Raw genomic sequence first — 22,751 nt, forward strand, 5'->3', positions numbered from 1 at the left:
GGCATATCGGGATAACCCGTCCAGCAAAACCTGGTCATCCAAGCCAAATAGAATCCAGAATCAGCTGTTCCAGATATCTTTGGTTGTCAGGTTGTAGCTGAAGGCTGAACATTTTTTTATCATTCAAGATTATCAATTTATCAAGAGTTTGTGCCCTTTGTGCATTCAAGGCATAATCAGGATCAGGCATATCGGGATAACCCGTCCAGCAAAACCTGGTCATCCAAGCCAAATAGAATCCAGAGAGAATGGCTGCCCTGTTCAGTGCAGCTTTGAGAAGAAATTCATCTCTCTTGAACGGTACTAAAGTGGTAGTATCGGGTCAAGCAAAATTCAGTGTTTCACAGTAAGTTTCTATCTACCTTAATTACCATGTCCATTGATAAAAGTATGAAGGGTCAACCAAGAAAACTTGCAGGTGCATAGACCTTTTAATTAATGAAGATTAAATTTGTGGAGAGAACTTACGAGATTGAAAGGTTGTTGAAGATTGAACTGATCTTCCTAAAACTCTCTGGCTATACATTTAACATTGCAGCACACACAAAGTCAATCAATATAAGAACCACTACAGAACACTGACAACAGCTTCATCTTGACTTCTTACACTAATAGCCAGGAGCACTCTTTGTCTCAGACAATCACTTGGCCACATACCAACCATGCACAATGTTGCTCAATGTGTAATTGGTGTGTTCATCATGTGAATTCTATAGCCCGACATACTGAGTGAGGTTTGGAAAGAGAATTTGTCTGTGTCTTCACTGTAAGGCATGTAGGTATACCTCCCAATACCAGACAATCACTTGGCCACATACCAACCATGAACAATGTTGCTCAATGTGTAATTGGTGTGTTCACCATGTAAATTCTATAGCCCGACATACTGAGTGAGGTTTGGAAAGAGAATTTGTCTGTGTCTTCACTGTAAGACATGTAGGTATACCTCCCAATAGCAGATAAAAACCTTGGAGTACTAGTTCAGAAGCCACGACAATGAAATATTACTACAGAAAGGAGCTGTCACAAATGAGCTGTAACCGGTGTTATAGGGTTAGGTTAAACATAAAAATGAGCTTTCTTTTTTATTGTCATGGCTTCTGATTATTTACCAAAAATCTATCCAACATTATCACCAATTGGTATTGATTTATGTCTCACTAACAAACAAATGTTCTTCCTACAGGAAAAGAGATGGAGGCAGGTGGTACCCAGATTCCAAATATTTCCCTCCCAATAGCAGATAAAAACCATGGAGTACTAGTTCAGAAGCCACGACAATGAAATATTACTACAGAAAGGAGCTGTCACAAATGAGCTGTAACCGGTGTTATAGGGTTAGGTTAAACACAAAAATGAGCTTTCTTTTTTATTGTCATGGCTTCTGATTATTTACCAAAAATCTATCCAACATTATCACCAATTGGTATTGATTTATGTCTCACTAACAAACAAATGTTCTTCCTACAGGAAAAGAGATGGAGGCAGGTGGTACCCAGATTCCAAATATTTCGATGAAATGAAGTATGTTGTTCTTTATCCAGACAAGGAAGAAACAAAGTGGAAAATCATCAACTGGAATGACAACTTGGTCCCTGTAGAAAAGCAGATTAGAAACATGGTGATCAATTTTGGTCCCCAGCACCCTGCTGCCCATGGAGTATTACGTCTTGTGCTTGAACTTGATGGAGAGGTTTGTATTCAACTATGGGTGTGATTCAAGTCATTCTTCTTCTTCTTCTACACCTTTTCCCACTCAAGTGGGGTCAGTGTTTTTTGCCAGCCTCTTCCAGTCAACCCTGTTATGCACTTCATCCCCCATTAGGTTCTTTTCCCGCAGGTCTTTAATTATGCAGTTTTTCCACCTCTTCTTTGGTCTGCCCCGTCCCCTATTTCCATCTACTATCATCCTCTCAACTCTCTTTCCTACATAGTTTTCCTCTCTTCTTTGAACATGTCCATTTCTTCCAGTCAACCCTGTTATGCACTTCATCCCCTGTTAGGTTCTTTACCCGCAGGTCTTTAATTATGCAGTTTTTCCACCTCTTCTTTGGTCTGCCCCGTCCCCTCTTTCCATCTACTATCATCCTCTCAACTCTCTTTCCTACATAGTTTTCCTCTCTTCTTTGAACATGTCCACCACTGCATTCTTCTTTCCTGGACTTTCTTTGACACCTCTGTTACTTTGATTTTATTTCTTATTACTTCATTTCTGATCCTGTCCAGCCGGGTAACCCCGCAACTCCATCTCAGCATTCTCATTTTGGCAACTTCCAGTCTCTTCTCATGCACCTTCTTGACAGCCCAAGTTTCTGCCCCATATATCATAGCTGGTCTCACCACTGTTCTATACACTTTTCCTTTCATCTTCAAACTCATTCTCTTATCACATTTCATTAAAAAATAAAAAAAAAAGTTTCACCTCCATTTTTATTTTGTAGCATTGAAACAACTGCTACGTTAGACTCATGTGGTCTGTATCAGAGCATACCAATTCACCCATCCCATAGTATGTCCCTCATCAGAGAAGCTATAATAAGAGACACAATACTTCCCCTTTAGGTCCTGGGTCAACACAAGAACACCAAAAAGTAACTAGTTGAAATATATGCAATTGCTTCTCCTATTCTGTCTTCCTTCTCTCTTCGATTTCGGGACGATAAGACCATAGCAGTTACAGTTCCATCTGTCAAACCTCTTAAAAAAAAAAAAATTCTACTAAGGTACTGCCACTACTTCACACAGCTCTCTCTTCCACGGATCCAAGTGCAATCAGGTGTTATAATTTGGTATAAACAGGATATACAATCGCGATGAATTCGGGACACGCCTTTAAAACTAATCTGTTTTCTGTTTTTCAGCAGGTAGGTATCTAGGTAAAAAAGACAGGGAGAAAAATAAAAATAATATATGTATGTATGCCTGGAGTCGCTACTGAATTGTCCTCACGAGGTTGAGTACACCCCGCATTTTAAGCTCTGAGCGGAGAAAAGAAAACTTTGATTCTGCCGGGAATCGAGCCCGGGACCTTTGGTGTGCAACTCTTGTGACATCCCGGCCACGGAGGATGTAAATTATGTTTCAACTCACTTCTTTGTTAATATTTATTTTATAAGTTTCCATTTATTGGTTTTTCAGAACAACTCTCTCATCAAATAAATTGTTAACAAATGGTATACCCATCCGTAAGTAAGAGACACAATACTTCCCCTTTAGGTCCTGGGTCAACACAAGAACACCAAAAAGTAACTAGTTGAAATATATGCCATTGCTTCTCGTATTCTGTCTTCCTTCTCTCTTCGATTTCGGGACGATAAGACCATAGCAGTTACAGTTCCATCAGTCAAACCTCTTAAAAAAAAAGTCGAACATTCGAACCCGACCATGTAGAAGGTTGCATTACCACTGGGACAAGCAAGTGCATTACCACTTGGCTCATCATGCCCTCTTTTTAATTTAAGTATATTTCTTAATTTTTGTATTTTTGTCATGACATGAGGTTCAATGTTCAAAAAAAAAAAAAAAAAAAAAAAAAAAAAAAAACAGGGACTTAAAAGAGAATTTCCCAAACTGGGGGGGGGGGAAAAAAAAAAAAAAAAAAAAAATCAGGGACTTAATAGCAGATTTCCCATACTGTGAGGGTGGAAGACCCAACCAACCAATTAGGTTCTTTTTTCTAAGACTTGTGCTGTTCATTTCAGTGCTCTTTGCCGAAATCACAAGAATTCTTAACCACATCATGGCAGTGGGTACTCACGCTTTGGATGTTGGAGCCATGACACCTTTCTTCTGGCTGTTTGAAGAGAGAGAAAAGATGATGGAGTTCTATGAGAGAGCGTCGGGAGCTCGTATGCACGCTGCCTATGTTAGACCTGGAGGTGTGGCATTGGTGAGTCCTTACTTTCCTCTCTGTACTACAGTTAGACACCTTCTTTCCTTTGGCCATGTTTAAGACACAGAGTCTTTCTCTCTTCTCCATACTACAGTTTACCTTTCAGCTTTTGAGGTTTAATACCCACCTTTTTACCTTTCAGGTTTAATACCCAGAAATAGGTATTTATCTTTTTTCCTCAAATTTTTTTTTCTTTTCTTCCCCTCCATTGTTCTTATCAAAACTTTGTTCTTCTCAAACTCTCCTCTCATTGTAGAAGCTTAACGCATCCCTTAGGGCTGTTTTCCCCTACACCTAAGCCTCGGAGTGGTTTGACTCTCCCCTCATCACTCACTTTTTCAGGACATCCCCATTGGCTTGCTGGACGACATTTACCACTTCATTTCGACGTTCTCCGCGCGTCTGGATGAAGTAGAAGACATGCTCACTGAGAATCGACTCTGGATTCAGCGTACCAAGGACGTCGGGATTGTGTCTGCTGAGGACGCGCTTAACTATGGGTTCAGCGGGGTCATGTTGAGAGGCTCGGGGATCAAGTGGGATCTGCGCAAGGTGCAGCCGTACGATGGCTACGAAAACTTCGAGTTTGATATCCCCATTGGAACGCACGGTGATTGTTATGACAGGTAAGAAGAATTTTTTTTTTTTGTAAAAGTTGAAAAAAGAAGAAAAAATCATAATCTCGTTTTTTTTTTTTTTTTTACATCAAAGGACCAACAAGGTAAAAAAAATATTGATAGGTATTACTTTTTATCTTGATATTAATTCATCTTTAAAAAGGCTTTGCTAGCCTAGTTAACTTGGTTGGTAGCGCGTCTGCCTTGTAAGCGCTAGGCGGCGGGTTCGATTCCCGCCCGGGGCGAATTTTATTCTGAACGGGTAATGTTCGTTCTCGGAACGGCTGGCTCTCTCCTATCCTGTCTTCTGTCTCTTTTCGATTTCGGGACGATAAGACCTTAGCAGTTACAGTTCCCTCCGTCAAACCTTTTTTTTTTTGTTCTTATGTATTTTATGGTTTTGACATTTGTTGATAAATCAATGTGAAATTTGTGTAAAATGAAAATCAAGTGTTCTAAATCCATGTGATATTTGATTCTCTGTTCACAGCAAGGAAACGTCAAGTTTGAAAGCGAAGAAGCTTCTGTCGACGCAGAACCAAACCAACCCCAACAAGTCTGGCCAGAAGTCCTCTACCCCTTCTCTGCCTAGCACAGTGCCCCGAACCAACGGCACTAACGACACAGAATTCTCCAAGAAAAAAGAAAAAAGTCAACCAGAGAAGAAAAACAAAGTCAAGAAATCCAAGAGTAGTGGCGAAACGAACGGCCGACCTAATGCTGCCCTACAGAGTACACACAGCGCAGGCAATGTGATTGGAATGAAGGAGATGCGTCAGTCACTGAGAATTGTCGAGCAGGCAATCAATAAAATGCCCGGAGGCGAGGTTCGAACCGACGATATGAAGATTTCCACGCCTAGCCGAAGTGAAATGAAGGTAAGGAGAAGGACTAGGAGAGCGTGGATTTTATTATTATCATTATTTATAGAGATTTAAAATCGACCCTATTTAAGTAGTCTTATTAAGTTCCATTTGATTTGTACAAGCTTAATAGAGCCATTCAAAGAAGACTGGTGAAACCCACCCCTAGTCTAGTTATACTATTTTTTTTAAAAGAGGTTTGATGGAGGGAACTGTAACTGCTAAGGTCTTATCGTCCCGAAATCGAAGAGAGAAGGAAGACAGGATAGGAGAAAGCCAGCCGTTCCGAAAACGAACACTATCCGTTCAGGATGAAATTCGCCCTGGGCGGAAATCGAACCCGTGGCCTGGCGCTTACAAGGCAGACGCTCTACCAAGCAAGCTAACTAGGCTGGCAGTTTTACTATTTTAATGTTCTTTCACACACATTTCAGACTTCAATGGAGGCGTTGATTCATCATTTCAAGTTATTCACTCAGGGTTACCCTGTACCCCCTGGTGCCACTTATACCGCCGTGGAGGCGCCTAAAGGTAAACCACTTGACATTGCTTCCTGTGAAGCATGTAGGTACATACATTTTTGGTTTTTCAGAACAATTCTCTCATCAAATAAATAGTTAACAAATGGTATACCCATCCGTAAAAGCTGGAGCTTGAGCCACGGATGGGGAGTTTTGAATACTTTATTTATAAGGTTGAGTCTTGGAGTGTGGTTAAAAATTTGAAGTTGCACATCGGAGCAGACTGGAAAAGATTGACACGAAATAGCGACCCGATTTAAGCGGGAAAAAGTGAAATAAAAGAAGTGTAATTATTATCATCATTATTTACAGGTGAATTTGGAGTGTACCTGGTATCCGATGGAACTTCCAAGCCATACAGATGTAAGATCAAGGCCCCTGGTTTTGCCCATTTGGCTGCTCTGGAGAAAATTGGCAAGGGTTCTTTCCTAGCTGATATTGTTGCTATTATTGGTAAGTTCCACCTGTTTATCTTTAGGGGGGAATGAAACTGAGTTCTAAATAAATTTGTAGTTCACATGTAATAAGCTAATCTGAGCGCACGGCAGTATCGATAAGTATCTTAAGGTTTCAAGAAATGGAACTTCTTTAGATAGTTTGAAGTGAATGTTTAAAATGGCACCAAATACTTTTCCATATAAGTTTTCAGCCGTTTCTGGGTAATCTTTCTGTTGACAACAAAAAGCTTGATAGTTCTCGTTGTGAGCATGAATGATAAATTTTTTAAACTGAGGAAATGTCTTAATGGCTATGTACGGAGAAAAGGAAAACAAGTTCTGTAGAACAGAATGGCATTCAGTAATGATTACACTGGGTACTGGATCGCGGTAGGAGCAAAGTTTATACAGAACATACATCATACACTTTGAGAGAAAATTGGCAAGGGTTCTTTCCTAGCTGATATTGTCGCTATTATTGGTAAGTTCAACCTGTTTATCTATAGGGGGGAATGAAACTGAGTTCTAAATAAATTTGTAGTTCACATGTAATAAGCTAATCTGAGCGCACGGCAGTATCGATAAGTATCTACTTAAAGAATCTTCATGACATGAATAAAAATAGTGACATAGACACAATGTAGCAGATGTTCCATTGTTACGAAATACGAGAGTCGTTGAAATGAAACTGAATAGCATTATACATAAAGTTTTCCTCGAACTTCACTGCCAGACCATACATACGTATTATCATGAGCCCTTCCTTTCTTTTTTCTAGGAACTTTGGATGTCGTGTTTGGAGAGATCGATCGTTAATCAAATGCATTTGATTACATATGCAAGAAGACAATATTGCCATCCATTGTCTACTCAGTCTTGAATGTTTATCGCTGTATGTTATGTAGATATTTTGAAATGCAATAGTACAATACCTATTTAGTAATTTTCACTTTTCATCAATGGGCTGCCCAAGTATTGACGTAAAAAATTGGACACAAAAATTGCGTAATCGGTTAATTTATAAATTACAAGAGTTCATCTATGTTCTTGATAGGTAGATTAGTGGAGATATTGTTATTCACAAGAAACTCAGACATGCACTTGAAGATATGAACCATTTTCATCCAGTGCTCCAAGGGCTGGAATGGTTCAATACTTGTAATCTTCTGCTCTCTTCCATTCAACTTATACTGGGAAATTTCAATCCTTATGAAGGAATCAAGTTTTTCGAAAACGTAAGATATATTTCCAAAATAATCATCACACAATTTAAAGGTTGTATTTAATATATGAGTATAGATATTACCAGTGACATGAGCCTCATTTTGAGTGGGAACAACTTTGAGAAGTGATAAAACATTGAAAATATTTGTGTACTCTTGTTTGATTAAAATGGTTTCATCATGAAAGCTTGTCAGTAAAATTCCATCTCTTGATAGGTAGATTAGTGGAGATATTGTTATTCACAAGAAATTCGGACATGCACTTGAAGATATGAACCATTTTCATCCAGTGCTCCAAGGGCTGGAATGGTTCAATACTTGTAATCTTCTGCTCTCTTCCATTCAACTTATACTGGGAAATTTCAATCCTTATGAAGGAATCAAGTTTTTCGAAAACGTAAGATATATTTCCAAAATAATCATCACACAATTTAAAGGTTGTATTTAATATATGAGTATAGATATTACCAGTGACATGAGCCTCATTTTGAGTGGGAACAACTTTGAGAAGTGATAAAACATTGAAAATATTTGTGTACTCTTGTTTGATTAAAATGGTTTCATCATGAAAGCTTGTCAGTAAAATTCCACATAAACTTCCATCTTTTGTCACCACCTGCGAAACGAAAAGTTCAAAAACTCATTAGCATTCAGTTCAGTAAGGTATGATAAATAGATTAACAGGTAAGTACTTTTATTTACTATCTGTTTCGTGTTCTCTACTCTCAATCTGTGTGATGTCATAACGTTTAGCTAGGTATTAATCATAAAATTCCACATAAACTTCCATCTTTTGTCACCACCTGCAAAACGAAAAGTTCAAAAACTCATTAGCATTCAGTTCAGTAAGGTATGATAAATAGATGAACAGGTAAGTACTTTTATTTACTATCTGTTTCGTGTTCTCTACTCTCAATCTGTGTGATGTCATAACGTTTAGCTAGGTATTAATCATACCACCTTGGCAAATAATGTGCGCAGACACTTACACTGTAAAAGACTTGTTCCAAAGTCTTCCTAATGTGGTTCACACCAGGTTGCCAAGTGTTACTCCAATGGTCCAATGTTGCCACACACACAAGAGCATCTGTCATATCTTGAAGACTGAAAATGGGTGATTAATATTATTACATATACAGGGTGTTTATAAAGTCTTTTACAAGACTGGGTTCCTTGAGAAATGCTTGGAATATCAACACAATGCAGAGTTAGAGCCCCAGCCTTCCCTTGTGGCTTGAACAATGTAAAGGCAAACATAAAATTGAATTAAAATTGATTGTTACTATTAATTCTGATAATAATTAAGTATCTAACATACTACATACCCCAAATTTAAGTTCCATTTGATTTTCTTCAATATGGACACCATCTTTTCCAAAATTTGAAACTTTTCTTTCATAAAATCAGGTTGCTTCAAGTCTGGAGGAGTGAAGAAGAGCCAACTCAATTGAGTGAAAAATTTGGTGAAAGGAATAGCATCTCCTTGAAAACATTTCACAAAATTGTCCAGGCCCAATATTGAGAGGCACACTTGTAGGTATAATTCTGTTGAAACAGCTTTCTTTTGGATGTTGAGAAGCTGAAACATAGAATAACTAGATGATCAGTGACTTGGATCAGAAAGGCTCAATGTGACCTAGAAAGTCTAGAAACCAATGTGCAAATGTATATTGGGCATAGTATCCAAGCATGATCTGAGGTTACATGATATTGCAGCCTAGATATACATAGAAGACAACTTTTCATTTCAAATAGACACTGTATGACTTGATGGGTATTCTACTCCTAAACTTACCTTTAGCAAGCTATCCATGATGTTGAATTTGATTTGATAAATGGGGATATGTAGCATAGTGGTGATTTGAATGCATTTGTTCAATGATTCATACAAGAGATCAATTTCAGCTGGTGATTTATTTTGACTCCTCATTAATTCATCTTTGGTTTTAACAAACCATGATAATATTTCTTGCACTACTTGGATTTTGCATGTTTTTAATGACACAAGAATAGCTTGGGCAGCTGATAACTTCTCTACCAAGGTGAGACGAGGATCTTCCAAAGCTTTTAATTCTGGAAAAATAAGCAATTTGTATATCAATAAAAAAATAAATAGTAATAAAAGATTTGACAAAGGGAATTGCAACACCAGAGGTATTATTGTCCTGAAATTAAAAATTAAAAGGATAAGATAGCAGAACAAAGCTGTTCCAAGAACAAACCATACTTGTTTAGGATAAAGTTCACCCCTGTGGGAATCAAACCACTCGTGAAGACCAAAGCAGGCTTACTAGAAATTACTCAAACCTAGCTGTTCATAAAAAATGGTGTACCACAGATGTAAGGAACTCTGACACACAAATAAATTCCATCTACAAACCATGAGCTTCTACCAAGACCAATTTATTTGCAGGTTATGCAGCAGAGACAGCTCTACTCATGCCATCCTTGGATGACTGTTAGTTACTCTTTCTTTATATGAGATTTAGACCCACTATCATGTTAACTTCCAAGTATGGTTGAATGCTGTTTAGGCACAGAAGTAAGAAGCTACAGGTAATGTTCAGTCGTACATTAAACTTACCTATACCGCTCTACTCATGCCATCCTTGGATGACTGTTAGTTACTCTTTCTTTATATGAGATTTAGACCCACTATCATCTTAACTTCCAAGTATGGTTGAATGCTGTTTAGGCACAGAAGTAAGAAGCTACAGGTAATGTTCAGTCGTACATTAAACTTACCTATACTGGAATTGGATGCCATTTTAGACAGTGTGATTTACTGACACCAACAAGAACCAAGAACCCTTGTTTTTTGGTTTTGGTTGGGATTGGGATAAAGAAAATAGAAAAGTAAAAATTAACTCACAACTTCATTGCACTTGCACATTGTGAAAAATTAATTTTAAAAATTTGAAATTTCGCGCAAAAACCTCATGGAGGTGAGCGATGGATGGGGCTGTGTTTATGAACAGGGCTGAGATGAGCTCGGACGAGGTGAGATAGGATATTGTTTCTACAGTTTTGCATTGGAGTGGTAACTCAGTTCATCCAAGCAGCACTAACTCTATGGGCGATTTCGCAATCCAGCTCTCCTTCCTTATACACCACTGACCCCAGGTACTTGAATTAGTCCACAACATTAAGCTCTACTCCATCCAGATGTAGCCTCCGTTCTGTGTCTATTCCAAAGTTCAACTGTACTGTTTTTGTTCTGTTGTTCGCAATCCAGCTCTCCTTCCTTATCCACCACTGACCCCAGGTACTTGAACTTGTCCACAACATTAAGCTCTACTCCATCCAGATGTAGCCTCCGTTCTGTGTCTATTCCAAAGTTCAACTGTACTGTTTTTGTTCTGTTGATGGTGCAATCCAAGTCATAGGTTGGTTTTATTAAATTACTGGAAGGGAATCTTAGTACTGTAAATATTAAAAGTTGTTTATTTATACTGCTCAAATAGAACTGAAGAGTCCCTTTAACCCACCATTATAGGCTACTACTATTACCATGATACATTATTATTATTATTATTTACATTTTCACACTGATGTGCTGGTGTAAATTTATTCAAAGCTAGGTAGGTATTGAGGAACATGATATTTACTCTGTATTTCAGATTGTCGTTAGAGCAGACCCTCACATTGGTTTGTTGCATCGTGGAACAGAAAAGCTCATTGAATATAAAACTTATACCCAAGCATTACCCTATTTCGATCGTTTGGACTATGTATCCATGATGTGCAATGAACAGTGCTACTCTCTTGCTGTAGAGAAATTACTGAACATTGAAGTGCCTTTGAGAGCTAAATACATCCGAGGTAAATATCTCTCATTAAAACTGAATGTTTATCGCTGTATGTTATGTAGATATTTTGAAATGTAATACATAGTACAATATCTTTTTAGTAATGTTCACTTTTTATCAATGGGCTGCCCAAGTATTGACGTAAAAAATTGGACACAAAAATTGCGTAATCGGTTAATTTATAAATTACAAGAGTTCATCTATGACGTTAAACGTCAATTTATCGAAGTTTGAAGTGTTACCTGTATTTGACACAAAATAATGTTTGGTCAATTGGTTAAAACAGCAAAGCCCCAGTATTTTAAACATTTATAAACATTTCATCTATGACATTATACGTCAATTTATCGTTTGATTGAAGTGTTACCTGTATTTGACACAAAATAATGTTTGGTCAATTGGTTAAAACAGCAAAGCCCCAGTATTTTAAACATTTATAAACAGAAGAATCTTATGAAATAAATAATACGACTATTGTACAATTTTAAACTGTTATTTTTATTTTAAAAAATAAACATTACATCAACAATAATAATATGTATATACATATATATATAAAAAAAAAATATGATCACTTGATTTACATACAAGCTTGGGTCTCACAGTGGTAGAGATTAAACACTTTCATGTTTCCAGGTTTGGATTTTAATTTTCACTTTAGCGATTAATTATTTACAAAACAAGGATTAAATAACTAATTCCAATAATAACCTTGCCCTGTACACTCAATCACCCACATGACCTACATTATAACAAGCTGGGTTACCCATCCCCTTATAACGTGCCTTGGCTTTTAAGCCTAATAGCATAGATCTCGTGTACGCTCCAACTACACAAACCTATGAGAAGAATACTTGGTATAGTTCTGAAGTATTTGTAAGAACAACTGCTTACATGAGTCTGGTAGACTGTGTTTGAGGAAATGAATTCCATGCTCATCACAGATGCTGATGAAAATATTGCTGATTTCATTCATGTGAACAGTAACACCTAGTGGAAACTTGTGTACTTGATACAGCTGCATAATGTTACTTAGAATATAAGGAGCAACACGCTGGAAGTATTTCTTTTCCTTGCGGATAGCATGGGCTACCTTTCCCATAGCTATGAGTAGAACATCCCCATCACTACACTCTTCATAACACACATACCTAGCAACCTGAGATAATATGCAATGGTATTTTAACAGAAACAATGCAGTCTCATCTGAAATAATAGATGCTTTCTTTGTTATTAAGTATTGCAACAGTTTAATACAATACTTGAAATGAACACAGGACTTGGGTGTCATTAGATTGAATAAGTAATGTACAATACTTGTGTTAACACAGGTGAAAGTAGACGAGTAGACAATATCAAGTACGAGCTGAAATATCATCGGAAAATGTTCTGTGGTGTCCCCATCATACAAGCTGACATATGTACTGAGGCAAGCGATGACGTTTTCAAGTTTGCCAAGCCGAGCAATGTTGGTGTTTCTCGACAGATGACTTGTCATCAGTTTTCTCCACAGTTCAAAGTTCACCTCTATAGCGCGCAGATCGCAAGTTTTAGTATTGCTAGATTCTAATAGGTCCTCCATCTGCTTATACATTTGTTCTAAGAATTGGTTGAACTGTTCTAATGTTGCTGATTGGAAGCACAAGTTAGCACAAGAGGGAAGTGTGTTCCATACTCTAGGAGTAAAATCTGGCGGGATATATTTCTTCAATGTTAGGTCCGCATAGGTGAGGACCAGCTCAATCAGAGATCTGTGCTCGTGCTCAAGAGCCAAGTCCAGATAGGAATTCAAATTTGAACATAACATTTGGATACTTTGGCTATCATGCTCTTTTAACGATTTCTGCAACATGAACCCAAACAGTAATAATAAATCTTGTGTAGGCTTTAACTTGAGGCTTTTGAAATTTTTATAGGTCCGACTGATGATTTTTTTCTTTAGGAGTTTGATAGTTTTGTTAGAGGTCTTGTAAGTGTTAAGTTCATTGAGGAAGTAGTAGGACAGCAGACTTTGCTCAGATAATTTCTCTACATCAATATCTTCAGTATTTTTCTTGGTGAGTTCACAGTATTTGGCAATCATTTTGATTGCACTTTCACGTTGTACGGATAGTTTACAAACTTTTGTAAGGACTTCATGTTTATACTTTGTACCTACGGAAATTTGAATCCATCCTATGAGGAGAGGAAGAATTCTACTATTGGGGAGTGTAAAGTGATTGCCGAGTAAGAAGCCACTAATGAGAGATTCAGTTTTAATTGAATTGGAGGTACATATTAAAACTAAAGTGAACAATAAGTGTTGGCTTGAAGGATGCAGGTGTTGTACTGGCAAGGCCTCAATAATGGAGATGTATTTGGAAACAATACTAGGTATATCTGTATCTTCCTCATAACAATCGGGACTGTCGATACATTCTATCAAACATGTAATTCCTTGTTCGTCTTTTTCATTCACCTTTCTTTTCTTTACCACAGTGTTTGGTTCCGCCGTATCACTGTCTTCACTTTCCTCCTTTACATTCTTGGTCGATTTTCTTTTCTTTTCACTTTTTTCATCAGATTCCTCACTATTGGAGCCTTCTACATCACTGTCATCAGAACTGGGCTCTAATGGTTTTGTTGTGCTCATATTCTCTTCCATTTTGATTATTTTATTAAATTGATCTTTATCTTCATGAGTTGCTAGCTCTAGTACTTCATCATTAAAATGATACAAAATATCAGACGCTTCTGAATGTACTGTTTCAACAGCCTTGTGTAATACGTGGAGTACTGGGTTCCTTGAGAAATGCTTGGAATATCAACACAATGCAGAGTTAGAGCCCCAGCCTTCCCTTGTGGCTTGAACAATGTAAACACGTGGAGTGCTATTCCAAACACTAGTACATTAAGTTCATGCAGCGCCACATTATTCTCCAATTCAGTATGCCAGTTTTCAGTAGCTACGAGATAATTGCTTAACCTCTCTGCCAATTTCCATCTGTATTCTATACTGAGGTAAGGTTCATACGTGGAGTGCTATTCCAAACACTAGTACATTAAGTTCATGCAGCGCCACATTATTCTCCAGTTCAGTATGCCAGTTTTCAGTAGCTACGAGATAATTGCTTAACCTCTCTGCCAATTTCCATCTGTATTCTATACTGAGGTAAGGTTCAATGAGATGAGCACGCCGTAATAGCCAAGAAGAGTCAGAGTTATCAACAAGAAACCTAGCAGTAGATTCTTGAGGGGAAATTGTAAAGTTATCAATATTGTCAAACAAGTAAAGCATTTCCAAACACTGCGCAAATAACTCACTCAGAGCATTCATCACGGGAACATTGCTTCTGTGATTAGAAGTGATTGTGTCGCAGATTTTTTTCCAGTCCTTTGCTTCTAGGTAGTTGTGTAATACATGTAAGCAAGGATCCATTGCAGTCAACTTGATGTTGTCGATATCAAAGGCGCGAATATCATACTCGTTCATCATTATCTTGAACGCACCCCAATGTGTGCATACTTGTAAGAAACTCAGGTAGAGTTGGGGATTTTTCTTCCTTGTATCCAGGAGAACTTTCATTTCACACAAATGTTGCTTTACATCATTCAGAAGTTGTGTTTGTTTAGCAGACACGAGTGAGTCATTCCTCAATGATGCAGTCACTTGAACCAAAGTAACTTCCAACGTACACACTAGGCTTGTACATACACTGTAAATATAATAATAGAGATTTTCTGCAGACTCTTTGAGCATAGATTTAACATTGAAATGAGCAACAATACAGTTCAACCAACCGCTTAGAATTCGCTCACAAGAAACACTGGATACTATTTGATGTAGTGCAGACCTATAAGAGGCCTCAGGCAACCAGGATGCATTATTCGTTACAAATACACCAAGTGTCAGGTCTTCACTTCTGAATAAGGTTTCAGTCTCAGGCCGTGGTTATGAACAGGGCTGAGTTAGGCCATTCTGAGATGTTCTTGGCAAGTGGAAAATGATGTGGTAACTTTTAACACAGAGCCTTCATGAGCTTGTAAACTTGTAAAGTTGGCGGGAAATTCGAAATCTTGATTTTTTTTTCCGCAACGCGTACAATCTGAATTCATTTTTTACTTTTTATCTCTAGTTTGCACGTTTATATTATACTTTTCATTTAAATTAGATATTACAAACAAGCGAATTACAAAGCAAACAAAAATAAATATAAAATAAATTTTAAAAGGAGTACATACGCGATATCCAACCTGGGCCGGGCCAAGTTGACTTCCGACCGGCCACGAACGAGCGTATTTTTGCTCTCAAACTCTCAAGCGTATTTTTATTTGTGATTTCCGTGGGGATCCGTCTGTCGGTGCGCAACCGGCAACCGTTTACCGTTAAAAACAGCCAATTTTTGAATTTTTTTTTTTTTTTTTTTCAATTTTAAAAGATAAGATAAAAAAGAAGTAAAAAATGTTCCATTTCTTATTAAAAAGTTATAAAAGAAGGATTTAAGGAAGGAGGAAAATATTTAAAAAGTGCAATAAAAAGGTGTAAAGACTCTTTCAACTCAGCCTTGAATCTTGATCACGGATAATGGAAAAGTTTCATCTCATCGCATTACCAGTAGACTCAGCATGTGCTAATGTTAAAGCTCCATGATCTTTGATAAGTAGAATGAAATATGAATAAAAGTATCTGGCTTGTAGTCCAGTGATTTATGTATTCACACGGAAAAAAAGAACCTACAGAAAAGGGCTGTGCACTTTGACATCACAGCAAGTTATGGTAAGTATAGTGCCACATTTTGAAGGTGTTTTACTCCTGCAGGATAATGAAACACTGTTATTTTCTTATAAATGAATATATAAATATATATATATTTTACTTTATAGTGTTAATTATTATTATAGGTATAGGATAATAGGTAAATACATAATACACAATACATAGAAAAGCAACATTGACTCTAAAAATGACTAAGAATAGTACTGAGAATAATATACTTGGGACTGGAACTACAATCACCATGTGCTAGTTTCAACGTTTTATCAGAAAACTTGAGTAGGTTTTCCTAGTTTTGTAACATCTGTGGGAGGGTTGAATGGATTTCCTTTTGTATGAAATGACTCTTCAGTCCACCCTTGTGGTTATACTCTCTAGGTCCTAGGAATTAGTTGAACCATGTGACTGAGAACACCCCAAATTCAAGTACTTAGGTATGTATTGAACAACAAAAAAAGATCTTTTACTGCAATTTCAGTAAGATCAAGAACTGAACCTGGGCCACCCCATTCAAAACTAGTGTAAGTAATACTTTTTTTATTGAAATTCAAAAGTTCATTTTCCTTTGTTGATATGTTTCATCAATATCCTTAGAGCCACAAGATAATGTCCTATTTAAGTGGGTACCTCTACCCACTTTAGTAAAAGTAAATAAAAGTTTAAACTAGTAAGAAAAAAAAAACTATTGTCCTGGGTCTTAAGCTTAAGTTTACAAGGTGTAGGTACAACCTAAGTTTTAATTTTAGTAGTATTTCATGCAACCCATTAGATATGAGAATCTCTGTGTGAATATTTTAATGAGCTATGGATTAAGTGACAGTGGAAATCAGATTTATAACAAACTAAATACAGTGAAACGGAAAAATCTACATACATAGGTAGGTGCTACAAGGGTTTACAAAAATAGTTATAGGTAGGTTAGGTATCCAAAATAATATGTATAATTAAATTATACCTAATATCTCTATTATACTAAAAAAAAAATCCTTAATAAAAACTTTCTATTTTACTTATATGTTTTCTATACTACAAATTTAATATAGGTACCTATTTCCTAAAATCTCTTATTTTTATTTTGCACTTATGATTTATTTTTTAAATTATTAAATAATACTTTTAAGTAAATGAAATAAAGTGTGTGCCACAGTAGTATATGGAATACCTACAAGTAAAGTAGGTTAGGTAGTATGTGTCATAATGTCATTCCTTCCTAATTTTCATTATTTAAGTAAATTTAAGTTTAAAAATTAAAACCATTTACTTAAAATTGTTCAATCAGCACATGTAACTGAAAAAAAAAAAAAAAAACAAAAAATATCAAGGTTTTGTAAGATGTAGGCATGATAGATGGAATTTAAATTTTACTGTATGTCGAAGACAAGTGGGAGAAAAGTTGAGATGATACTCCTCTTATCAGAAAGCTGTTTTATTATTATTTTATTTTTCTGGTGCACCCTGTAAGTTGACCCAAAGTTATGACTGCCGAAAAATGAATACCTAGCCCATCCCTAAAAGGGATTTAGCTAAAAACAATATTTTGATTCTGTACCTATACTTAAATAAGGACAAACTAACTAATGAAAATTATGATACCATACAAATTATCCATCTATATTAATATGGATCACTAGAGCAAAACGTAAATAGTCTGTATATAAGTATAAGTACAGGGTGAGGCGCGGCAATTTCCTTTTTTGAAACGATTAAAAAAAATCTGTGATACTTTCTTGACTTCTGTTGATGGATTAGCATCAAGAAACGTTGGAAATTTGACTTTATGTTGTTTCGAAAAGTACTCCATTCAAATGGCGACCCCCATTCTCGATACACTGATGGAGGCGATTTCTGAAGTTTCTGTCTACTTTCTCCAACATTGCTACCAGTAGACGGCCTATTTCTCGTCGGATGTTGTGCTTCAATTCTTCAATGTTCCTTGGACGATCTTTGTAAACTTCAGCCTTCAGGTAGCCCCATAAAACCTCGAGAAGGACACCATAACGAAGACGAAACGCGCGCTACACTGTTACTATTAGACTCATTTGAAAAATAACTTTCTACATAAAATGCTTTCTGCTCCTTTGATAAAATAATTTTGAGGACTGAACTAAATCGAAACATAAATTTCCATCTTTTTTGAATCTGCTGAACTTTCATAACTTGTCTAATTACAAGTGCGGCTGCACACTAGACGTTTCAAAAAAGGAAATTGCCGCGCCTCACCCTGTACTAATGTAGATATAGGTAAGTAATAATAGTACCTATGTAGTTATATCTAAGGATTAAACTTAAATAGTTATGTACATTGGAACAGGTAAGTATTATAGTTAGTTATGAATTTTATACATATAAGTAGTATATATTTTATATCTTTAGCTAAAAAAGACAAGACACATCGAAGTGAGCATTTTATAGTGTTTCAAAACAAAGAAAACGAATGTTACAAAGTATAATACCATAAAAGAATGTAGTCATACCAATTAATCAATATTTTAGCTTGAAAAAAACTTTGTTCGGTGGATTTCATTTCTTCTAAAGTGTAGAAACTCGGCCAGCCTAAATTTTATGCTAAAACGTTTATACTAACACTTCTTGTTATTATTCAGGTGTGGAAAGGTCAATTGAGATTTACATTTAAGAAGTGAAAATTTGCAACTGTGCAATCAATATATTGTCACAAGGTGTCCTAATAGTACAAGTATGTAGCATGTAGCACTCCGTGCTTTGAATTTATTTATTCCATCAAAAACATTATAAAATATACAAAATGTACACTCGGTTATCCGTTGGGAACTGAAAACTGGTACATTTAACGTGCTATTGCCCAAGTTATTACATAATTATATTATATATAAAATAAATTTTGATTAAAATGTTTGATAGGTAATTCCACACCCAGTATGGATATTGGATACTACTATTTCACACTAGATAACTAAGAAGCAACATTTAGCACAATAACTAACATCAAATTCAACATACTGCTTAAAAGCCTAGATACTTATTACCTACTTTTACTCAATGAGTTGTAAGCATAAAGAAGAACAAATGAACTGTTTTGTACTTTCATTCGCCCAAGAAGCCTCCCTGGTTAAGTGAGTATCATCACACTCCGGAGGTCCCATGTTCAATTCCCGGCAGAGTAAATGTTTTTCGGCTCTGTTTTGGGATTCGGTGTGCAGTGTGCACTCAGCCTCACAAGGGCAACTTTTAAAGGGTAGTGACCAGAGGTAGTGGTATACCAGTTAAAATCCATGTATTCCATGTAGATGTGTTTATCTATCTAGAAATGAGAAAGAAAACAAGGGAGGCACTGATAATAACGATGTAATACCAACAAAAAATGTGGGGAGGCTTTGTAGATTTTTCCCTTTCACAAAGATTTTTTTAAATACCTTATTTACAAGCGCGAAATGTTATGTACATGTCTACCTACCTGTAAGTGATAGGTAGGTGCTGGTAGGTTGATTAATTAATTTTAATTTTAGATTAACATTTATTTTATTTATGCATACTACTTCTTGAAATAAATAGGCCATTATGATTTTCAATTTCATTTCTTGATAGGATGATAGGTAGGTGAGTACAGATTTTTCTCTAGAGAATTTGTAAAAAAAGAAATAAATAAAATGTGTATTTTTATTATTATTAGGAACAATATTAGAAAAAACCTAACTAGGAAGGTATCTATTTAGAAAATGATAGTTCTCATTTATGATGTTGAGTAAGAGTGATTCAAAATATTGTTTTGATGAAGAGTAAAGGGTAGAGTAGGTAGGATAAAAAAATTAAAATTTATAAATGACTACGTATTATATTATGTGATATAATGACATGAACTTTAAAAAACTAGGAGAAAGCTCGTAAATTAAGAATTGAGTTGTGAAGATGTTTGAAATACCGACAGCCATTCAAATACACATTCGAATATAATAACGTAAAAATATACACATGAAAATTTGAGTACAGTCCTTCTTGAATAGGAAATTAGTGAGGAATCATGTTGTTTTGTCTCCTATATTGTACCTACACGAAATAATAAGTAATCAATATATAGTATATAGGTACAGTTTTGTGTCTAAATTTCCAAATCATAGCTAAGGTAAGTATCTATAATTATTATGTTCTTGGAAGTTAAATAAAAGGGATTAAAATAGTCATGTGACAATTAAAATGGAAGATTGTAGATTTTGTAATGAGAACTGATAAAATTTAAAAATTGGGAAATATTATTTTCTTAATAAATAATTGATTTTTCTTTGTACACTACGTTATTAAAGTCTAATTGTTCTGCCTTTTCTTTTTTCGCAGATAAATGTAGAATTTATTTTTTACTTTTTTAGAAAGGTATTTATTTACTGAATTCACGTCATTAAATGAACTATACAAAAATGAAGAAGAATAAAAAAATGTCATTTTTCATTATCTTTATTGTAAGTTCATTAATATTCTCATGACATCCATATTCATGTTCAATCGCAAATTATTGCGATTTTAATGTTCTTTTAAAGCAGTATTGAATTCTAATACAAAAGAAGACATTACTTTTAAACTATTAAACCTACAACTATAGGTGACATGGGTATTATCATCAACGAACATAGTTTACATTTACATAATGTTTATTTAAACACAAAGAACTTATTCAAGTACCTACAATTCAAAGATATTCTGTATCCTATATAAATATTATTTCTCTTTTGAAACGAGGTGGAATATCGAATATTACTTTTTACGTCAACTTGCAAATTTCCCATTGTTATAATTTTATTGTACATGGTGGTTCTAAGTTCATTGGACCGGCCAAAAGTTAGTAGGTACTAGATTTGACTCAATTATAAAAGAGATCCCAAGTTACACAAAATCATGTAAATGTGGAAATAATCTTTTGTAGAAAACTACTTGACATAAATGTTTCTAACTTCGATTAGTGAATTAACTTCGTACGTAGGTAGGTACTTGAATTCTTAAAATTATTATTTCTAGGATCTTAATAGGTACAAATTTTCCCCTAATCTTAATACATAGGTATGTAGGTAGTAGATAATTTTTTTAGTTCATAAATATGTATACGAGTAGGTATTTAACTGCAGTACATAACACTAATACATACTAATATGTATGTCTGTAAGTAGATGTGTAAAGCAGGAATGTTTCATTTTGTAAGCTTTTTGTTTAATCTATACAGGAAGCATAATTACCTAAGCACTAATGTTTACATATTAAACAGTACATTTTATCTAATAGATATTTTTATGATTAAAAACAATATAGTAATAATACTTATTACAATAAACTCTTTAATATAAAACTAAACGTTACCTATGTTATTTCTCTAGTTTGGACTAATAGATATTTTTGCTACTCATAATATATTCTAGGTAGGTACTTTTTGTCTGATTTTATTAAGGTAGAATCACACAACATCGTCACAAAGAAAAATAAAATGTCTTTGTTTTAATTAAAATTATATAGGAAAATATTAGACTAAAACCACTGCTGATAAACAATTCATTACACGATAACAATCACTCACCCAAAGTTAATAATACAAAAGTATGTATAGGAAGAAGATATTATTTTAGGAGCATATAAGTAAGTTTTATTCTTCCCATGATTTGAATTGAAGGAGTTATTTCATGAAGTAAAATTTGAAACAAATTAATCTACATATTAATATAATATTGAACTAAAGATAGTAATTTTTTCTACAACACGTGGTACTTAATATCAGAAAATAACTTCCCCGTAACAAATCTTAGTTTTAACAATAAACAAAATTAATAAATATGAGTGCTCCTAACAGAAAATAAAGCATTTCACTCTCACATTGATCAAAATTAGGTACAATCGTAAAACTCTTCAAATACTTGTAAGTATATATCAACAATAAACTTTATTTACATCCTCGAAAATATAAATACTATTATCTAAATGAACATTAAAGTCGATGGCAGCTACTTGTTCTAATCATATCAGAAGTCATAAATAATACTTTTGTAGCTATGCACCTCCTAAGCGTGTGACAGTTGTGACACAATAGAGTCTGACTGACATCAAAAATATAGGGATTATAGGGTCCATAGAAGAATTTACATATTGCCTGTTGTAAAAAGGTCCTATGTAAAAAATTCTCCCAAATAAAAGGGAACCATCTTCATCCAAAGATGCCTATCAGTGAAATACAGTGTAGGATAAGTAGTAGACGTGATTTGTGGAGGAAACCCGCCTCCAGCAAAACCTAACACATTTAGTAAGAATATTTATCCATAATGTCTTGGATCCAAGTCACATATTTAGGTACATACGCGTACACGCCGGGTAAATGAGGATGTGCACATTTGATACCCCAGCTCACAATGCCACCCACGAACCACTGCTCGAAATTATGAGATGACCGGCACAAGAGTGGACCCCCGGAATCACCCTGAAATTAATCATGAGATTTGATTTGTAATCGGCGATACAGGAAAGTATTAGAGGAATAGAAGAAGTAGAAGAAACCATAACTGATATGGAGTGATAAATATTAAAAGAGGGTCTCCTTCAAAGGAAAAATGGACATGGAGAGGTAAAATACAATAATCTTACTAAACCAAATTAGCCTGCTGCCTTTAGCACATTAAATATACCACGTGG

At 35.4% G+C, this 22,751-nt stretch overlaps 4 protein-coding genes and 1 long non-coding RNA gene across 8 annotated transcripts in view; 2 read left to right on the forward strand and 3 right to left on the reverse strand.

Moving 5' to 3' along the window:
• The first annotated feature begins 82 nt into the window (after positions 1–82).
• LOC103524257 (NADH dehydrogenase [ubiquinone] iron-sulfur protein 2, mitochondrial) lies at positions 83–11,851 on the forward strand. The gene is made up of 9 exons (XM_026833350.1): positions 83–346; positions 1,471–1,693; positions 3,641–3,889; positions 4,235–4,520; positions 5,260–5,387; positions 5,807–5,903; positions 6,206–6,346; positions 7,109–7,206; positions 11,396–11,851. The coding sequence occupies exons 1-8, from the start codon at positions 249–251 to the stop codon at positions 7,144–7,146; spliced, it is 1,260 nt and encodes a 419-aa protein (XP_026689151.1). The 5' UTR covers positions 83–248; the 3' UTR covers positions 7,147–7,206; positions 11,396–11,851.
• On the reverse strand, positions 7,356–10,438 carry LOC103524258. The gene is made up of 6 exons (XM_008489266.3): positions 10,299–10,438; positions 9,349–9,626; positions 8,879–9,132; positions 8,543–8,657; positions 8,332–8,356; positions 7,356–7,759 (listed from the first exon to the last, which is right to left on the reverse strand). Exons 1-6 carry the CDS (start codon positions 10,318–10,320, stop codon positions 7,356–7,358), a joined length of 1,098 nt encoding a protein of 365 aa, XP_008487488.2. The 5' UTR covers positions 10,321–10,438.
• A 101-nt stretch (positions 11,852–11,952) lies between the features above and the next one.
• LOC103524230 lies at positions 11,953–15,273 on the reverse strand. 2 transcript variants are annotated; one of them, XM_017449538.2, is made up of 2 exons: positions 14,383–15,273; positions 11,953–14,136 (listed from the first exon to the last, which is right to left on the reverse strand). In XM_017449538.2, the coding sequence occupies exons 1-2, from the start codon at positions 15,099–15,101 to the stop codon at positions 12,192–12,194; spliced, it is 2,664 nt and encodes an 887-aa protein (XP_017305027.1). In that variant the 5' UTR covers positions 15,102–15,273; the 3' UTR covers positions 11,953–12,191. The 2 variants fall into 2 exon arrangements, with proteins under 2 accessions (XP_017305027.1, XP_017305026.1); XM_017449537.2 differs by having other exon boundaries at positions 11,953–14,125; positions 14,372–15,273.
• A 512-nt stretch (positions 15,274–15,785) lies between these two features.
• LOC113473895 overlaps positions 15,786–22,751 on the forward strand; it is a 51,855-nt gene continuing 44,889 nt past the window's right edge. The window contains exon 1 of the long non-coding RNA XR_003395694.1: positions 15,786–16,118. This is a non-coding gene — a long non-coding RNA (uncharacterized LOC113473895). The remainder of the gene's footprint in view (positions 16,119–22,751) is intronic.
• LOC103524259 (atrial natriuretic peptide-converting enzyme) overlaps positions 17,165–22,751 on the reverse strand; it is a 42,117-nt gene continuing 36,530 nt past the window's right edge. For all 3 annotated transcript variants that reach the window (XM_026833363.1, XM_026833364.1, XM_017449533.2), the window contains one exon: positions 17,165–22,539. In XM_026833363.1, the coding sequence (XP_026689164.1) occupies positions 22,363–22,539 (177 nt within the window). In that variant the 3' untranslated portion in view covers positions 17,165–22,362. The remainder of the gene's footprint in view (positions 22,540–22,751) is intronic.

The sequence above is a fragment of the Diaphorina citri genome, unplaced genomic scaffold, assembly GCF_000475195.1.
Source record: "Diaphorina citri unplaced genomic scaffold, Diaci psyllid genome assembly version 1.1 scaffold89, whole genome shotgun sequence".
Classification (NCBI taxonomy): domain Eukaryota; kingdom Metazoa; phylum Arthropoda; class Insecta; order Hemiptera; family Psyllidae; genus Diaphorina; species Diaphorina citri.

What these genes read in the sequence shown, in the direction of transcription:
- LOC103524257 (XM_026833350.1), top strand. Translation starts at nt 249, where the DNA reads ATGGCTGCCCTGTTCAGTGCAGCTTTGAGAAGAAATTCATCTCTCTTG. An exon ending in GCAAAATTCAGTGTTTCACA is followed by an intron (nt 347 to 1,470) that starts GTAAGTTTCTAT and finishes TTCTTCCTACAG; the next exon opens with GAAAAGAGATGGAGGCAGGT. An exon ending in TGATATTGTTGCTATTATTG is followed by an intron (nt 6,347 to 7,108) that starts GTAAGTTCCACC and finishes TCTTTTTTCTAG; the next exon opens with GAACTTTGGATGTCGTGTTT.
- LOC103524258 (XM_008489266.3), bottom strand. Translation starts at nt 10,320, where the DNA reads ATGGCATCCAATTCCAGTATAG. An exon ending in GGCATCCAATTCCAGTATAG is followed by an intron (nt 9,627 to 10,298) that starts GTAAGTTTAATG and finishes TTATTTTTCCAG; the next exon opens with AATTAAAAGCTTTGGAAGAT. An exon ending in TCATGGATAGCTTGCTAAAG is followed by an intron (nt 9,133 to 9,348) that starts GTAAGTTTAGGA and finishes TCTATGTTTCAG; the next exon opens with CTTCTCAACATCCAAAAGAA.
- LOC103524230 (XM_017449538.2), bottom strand. Translation starts at nt 15,101, where the DNA reads ATGCTCAAAGAGTCTGCAGAAAATCTCTATTATTATATTTACAGTGTA. An exon ending in GTACTAGTGTTTGGAATAGC is followed by an intron (nt 14,137 to 14,382) that starts ACTCCACGTATG and finishes AAGGAACCCAGT; the next exon opens with ACTCCACGTATTACACAAGG.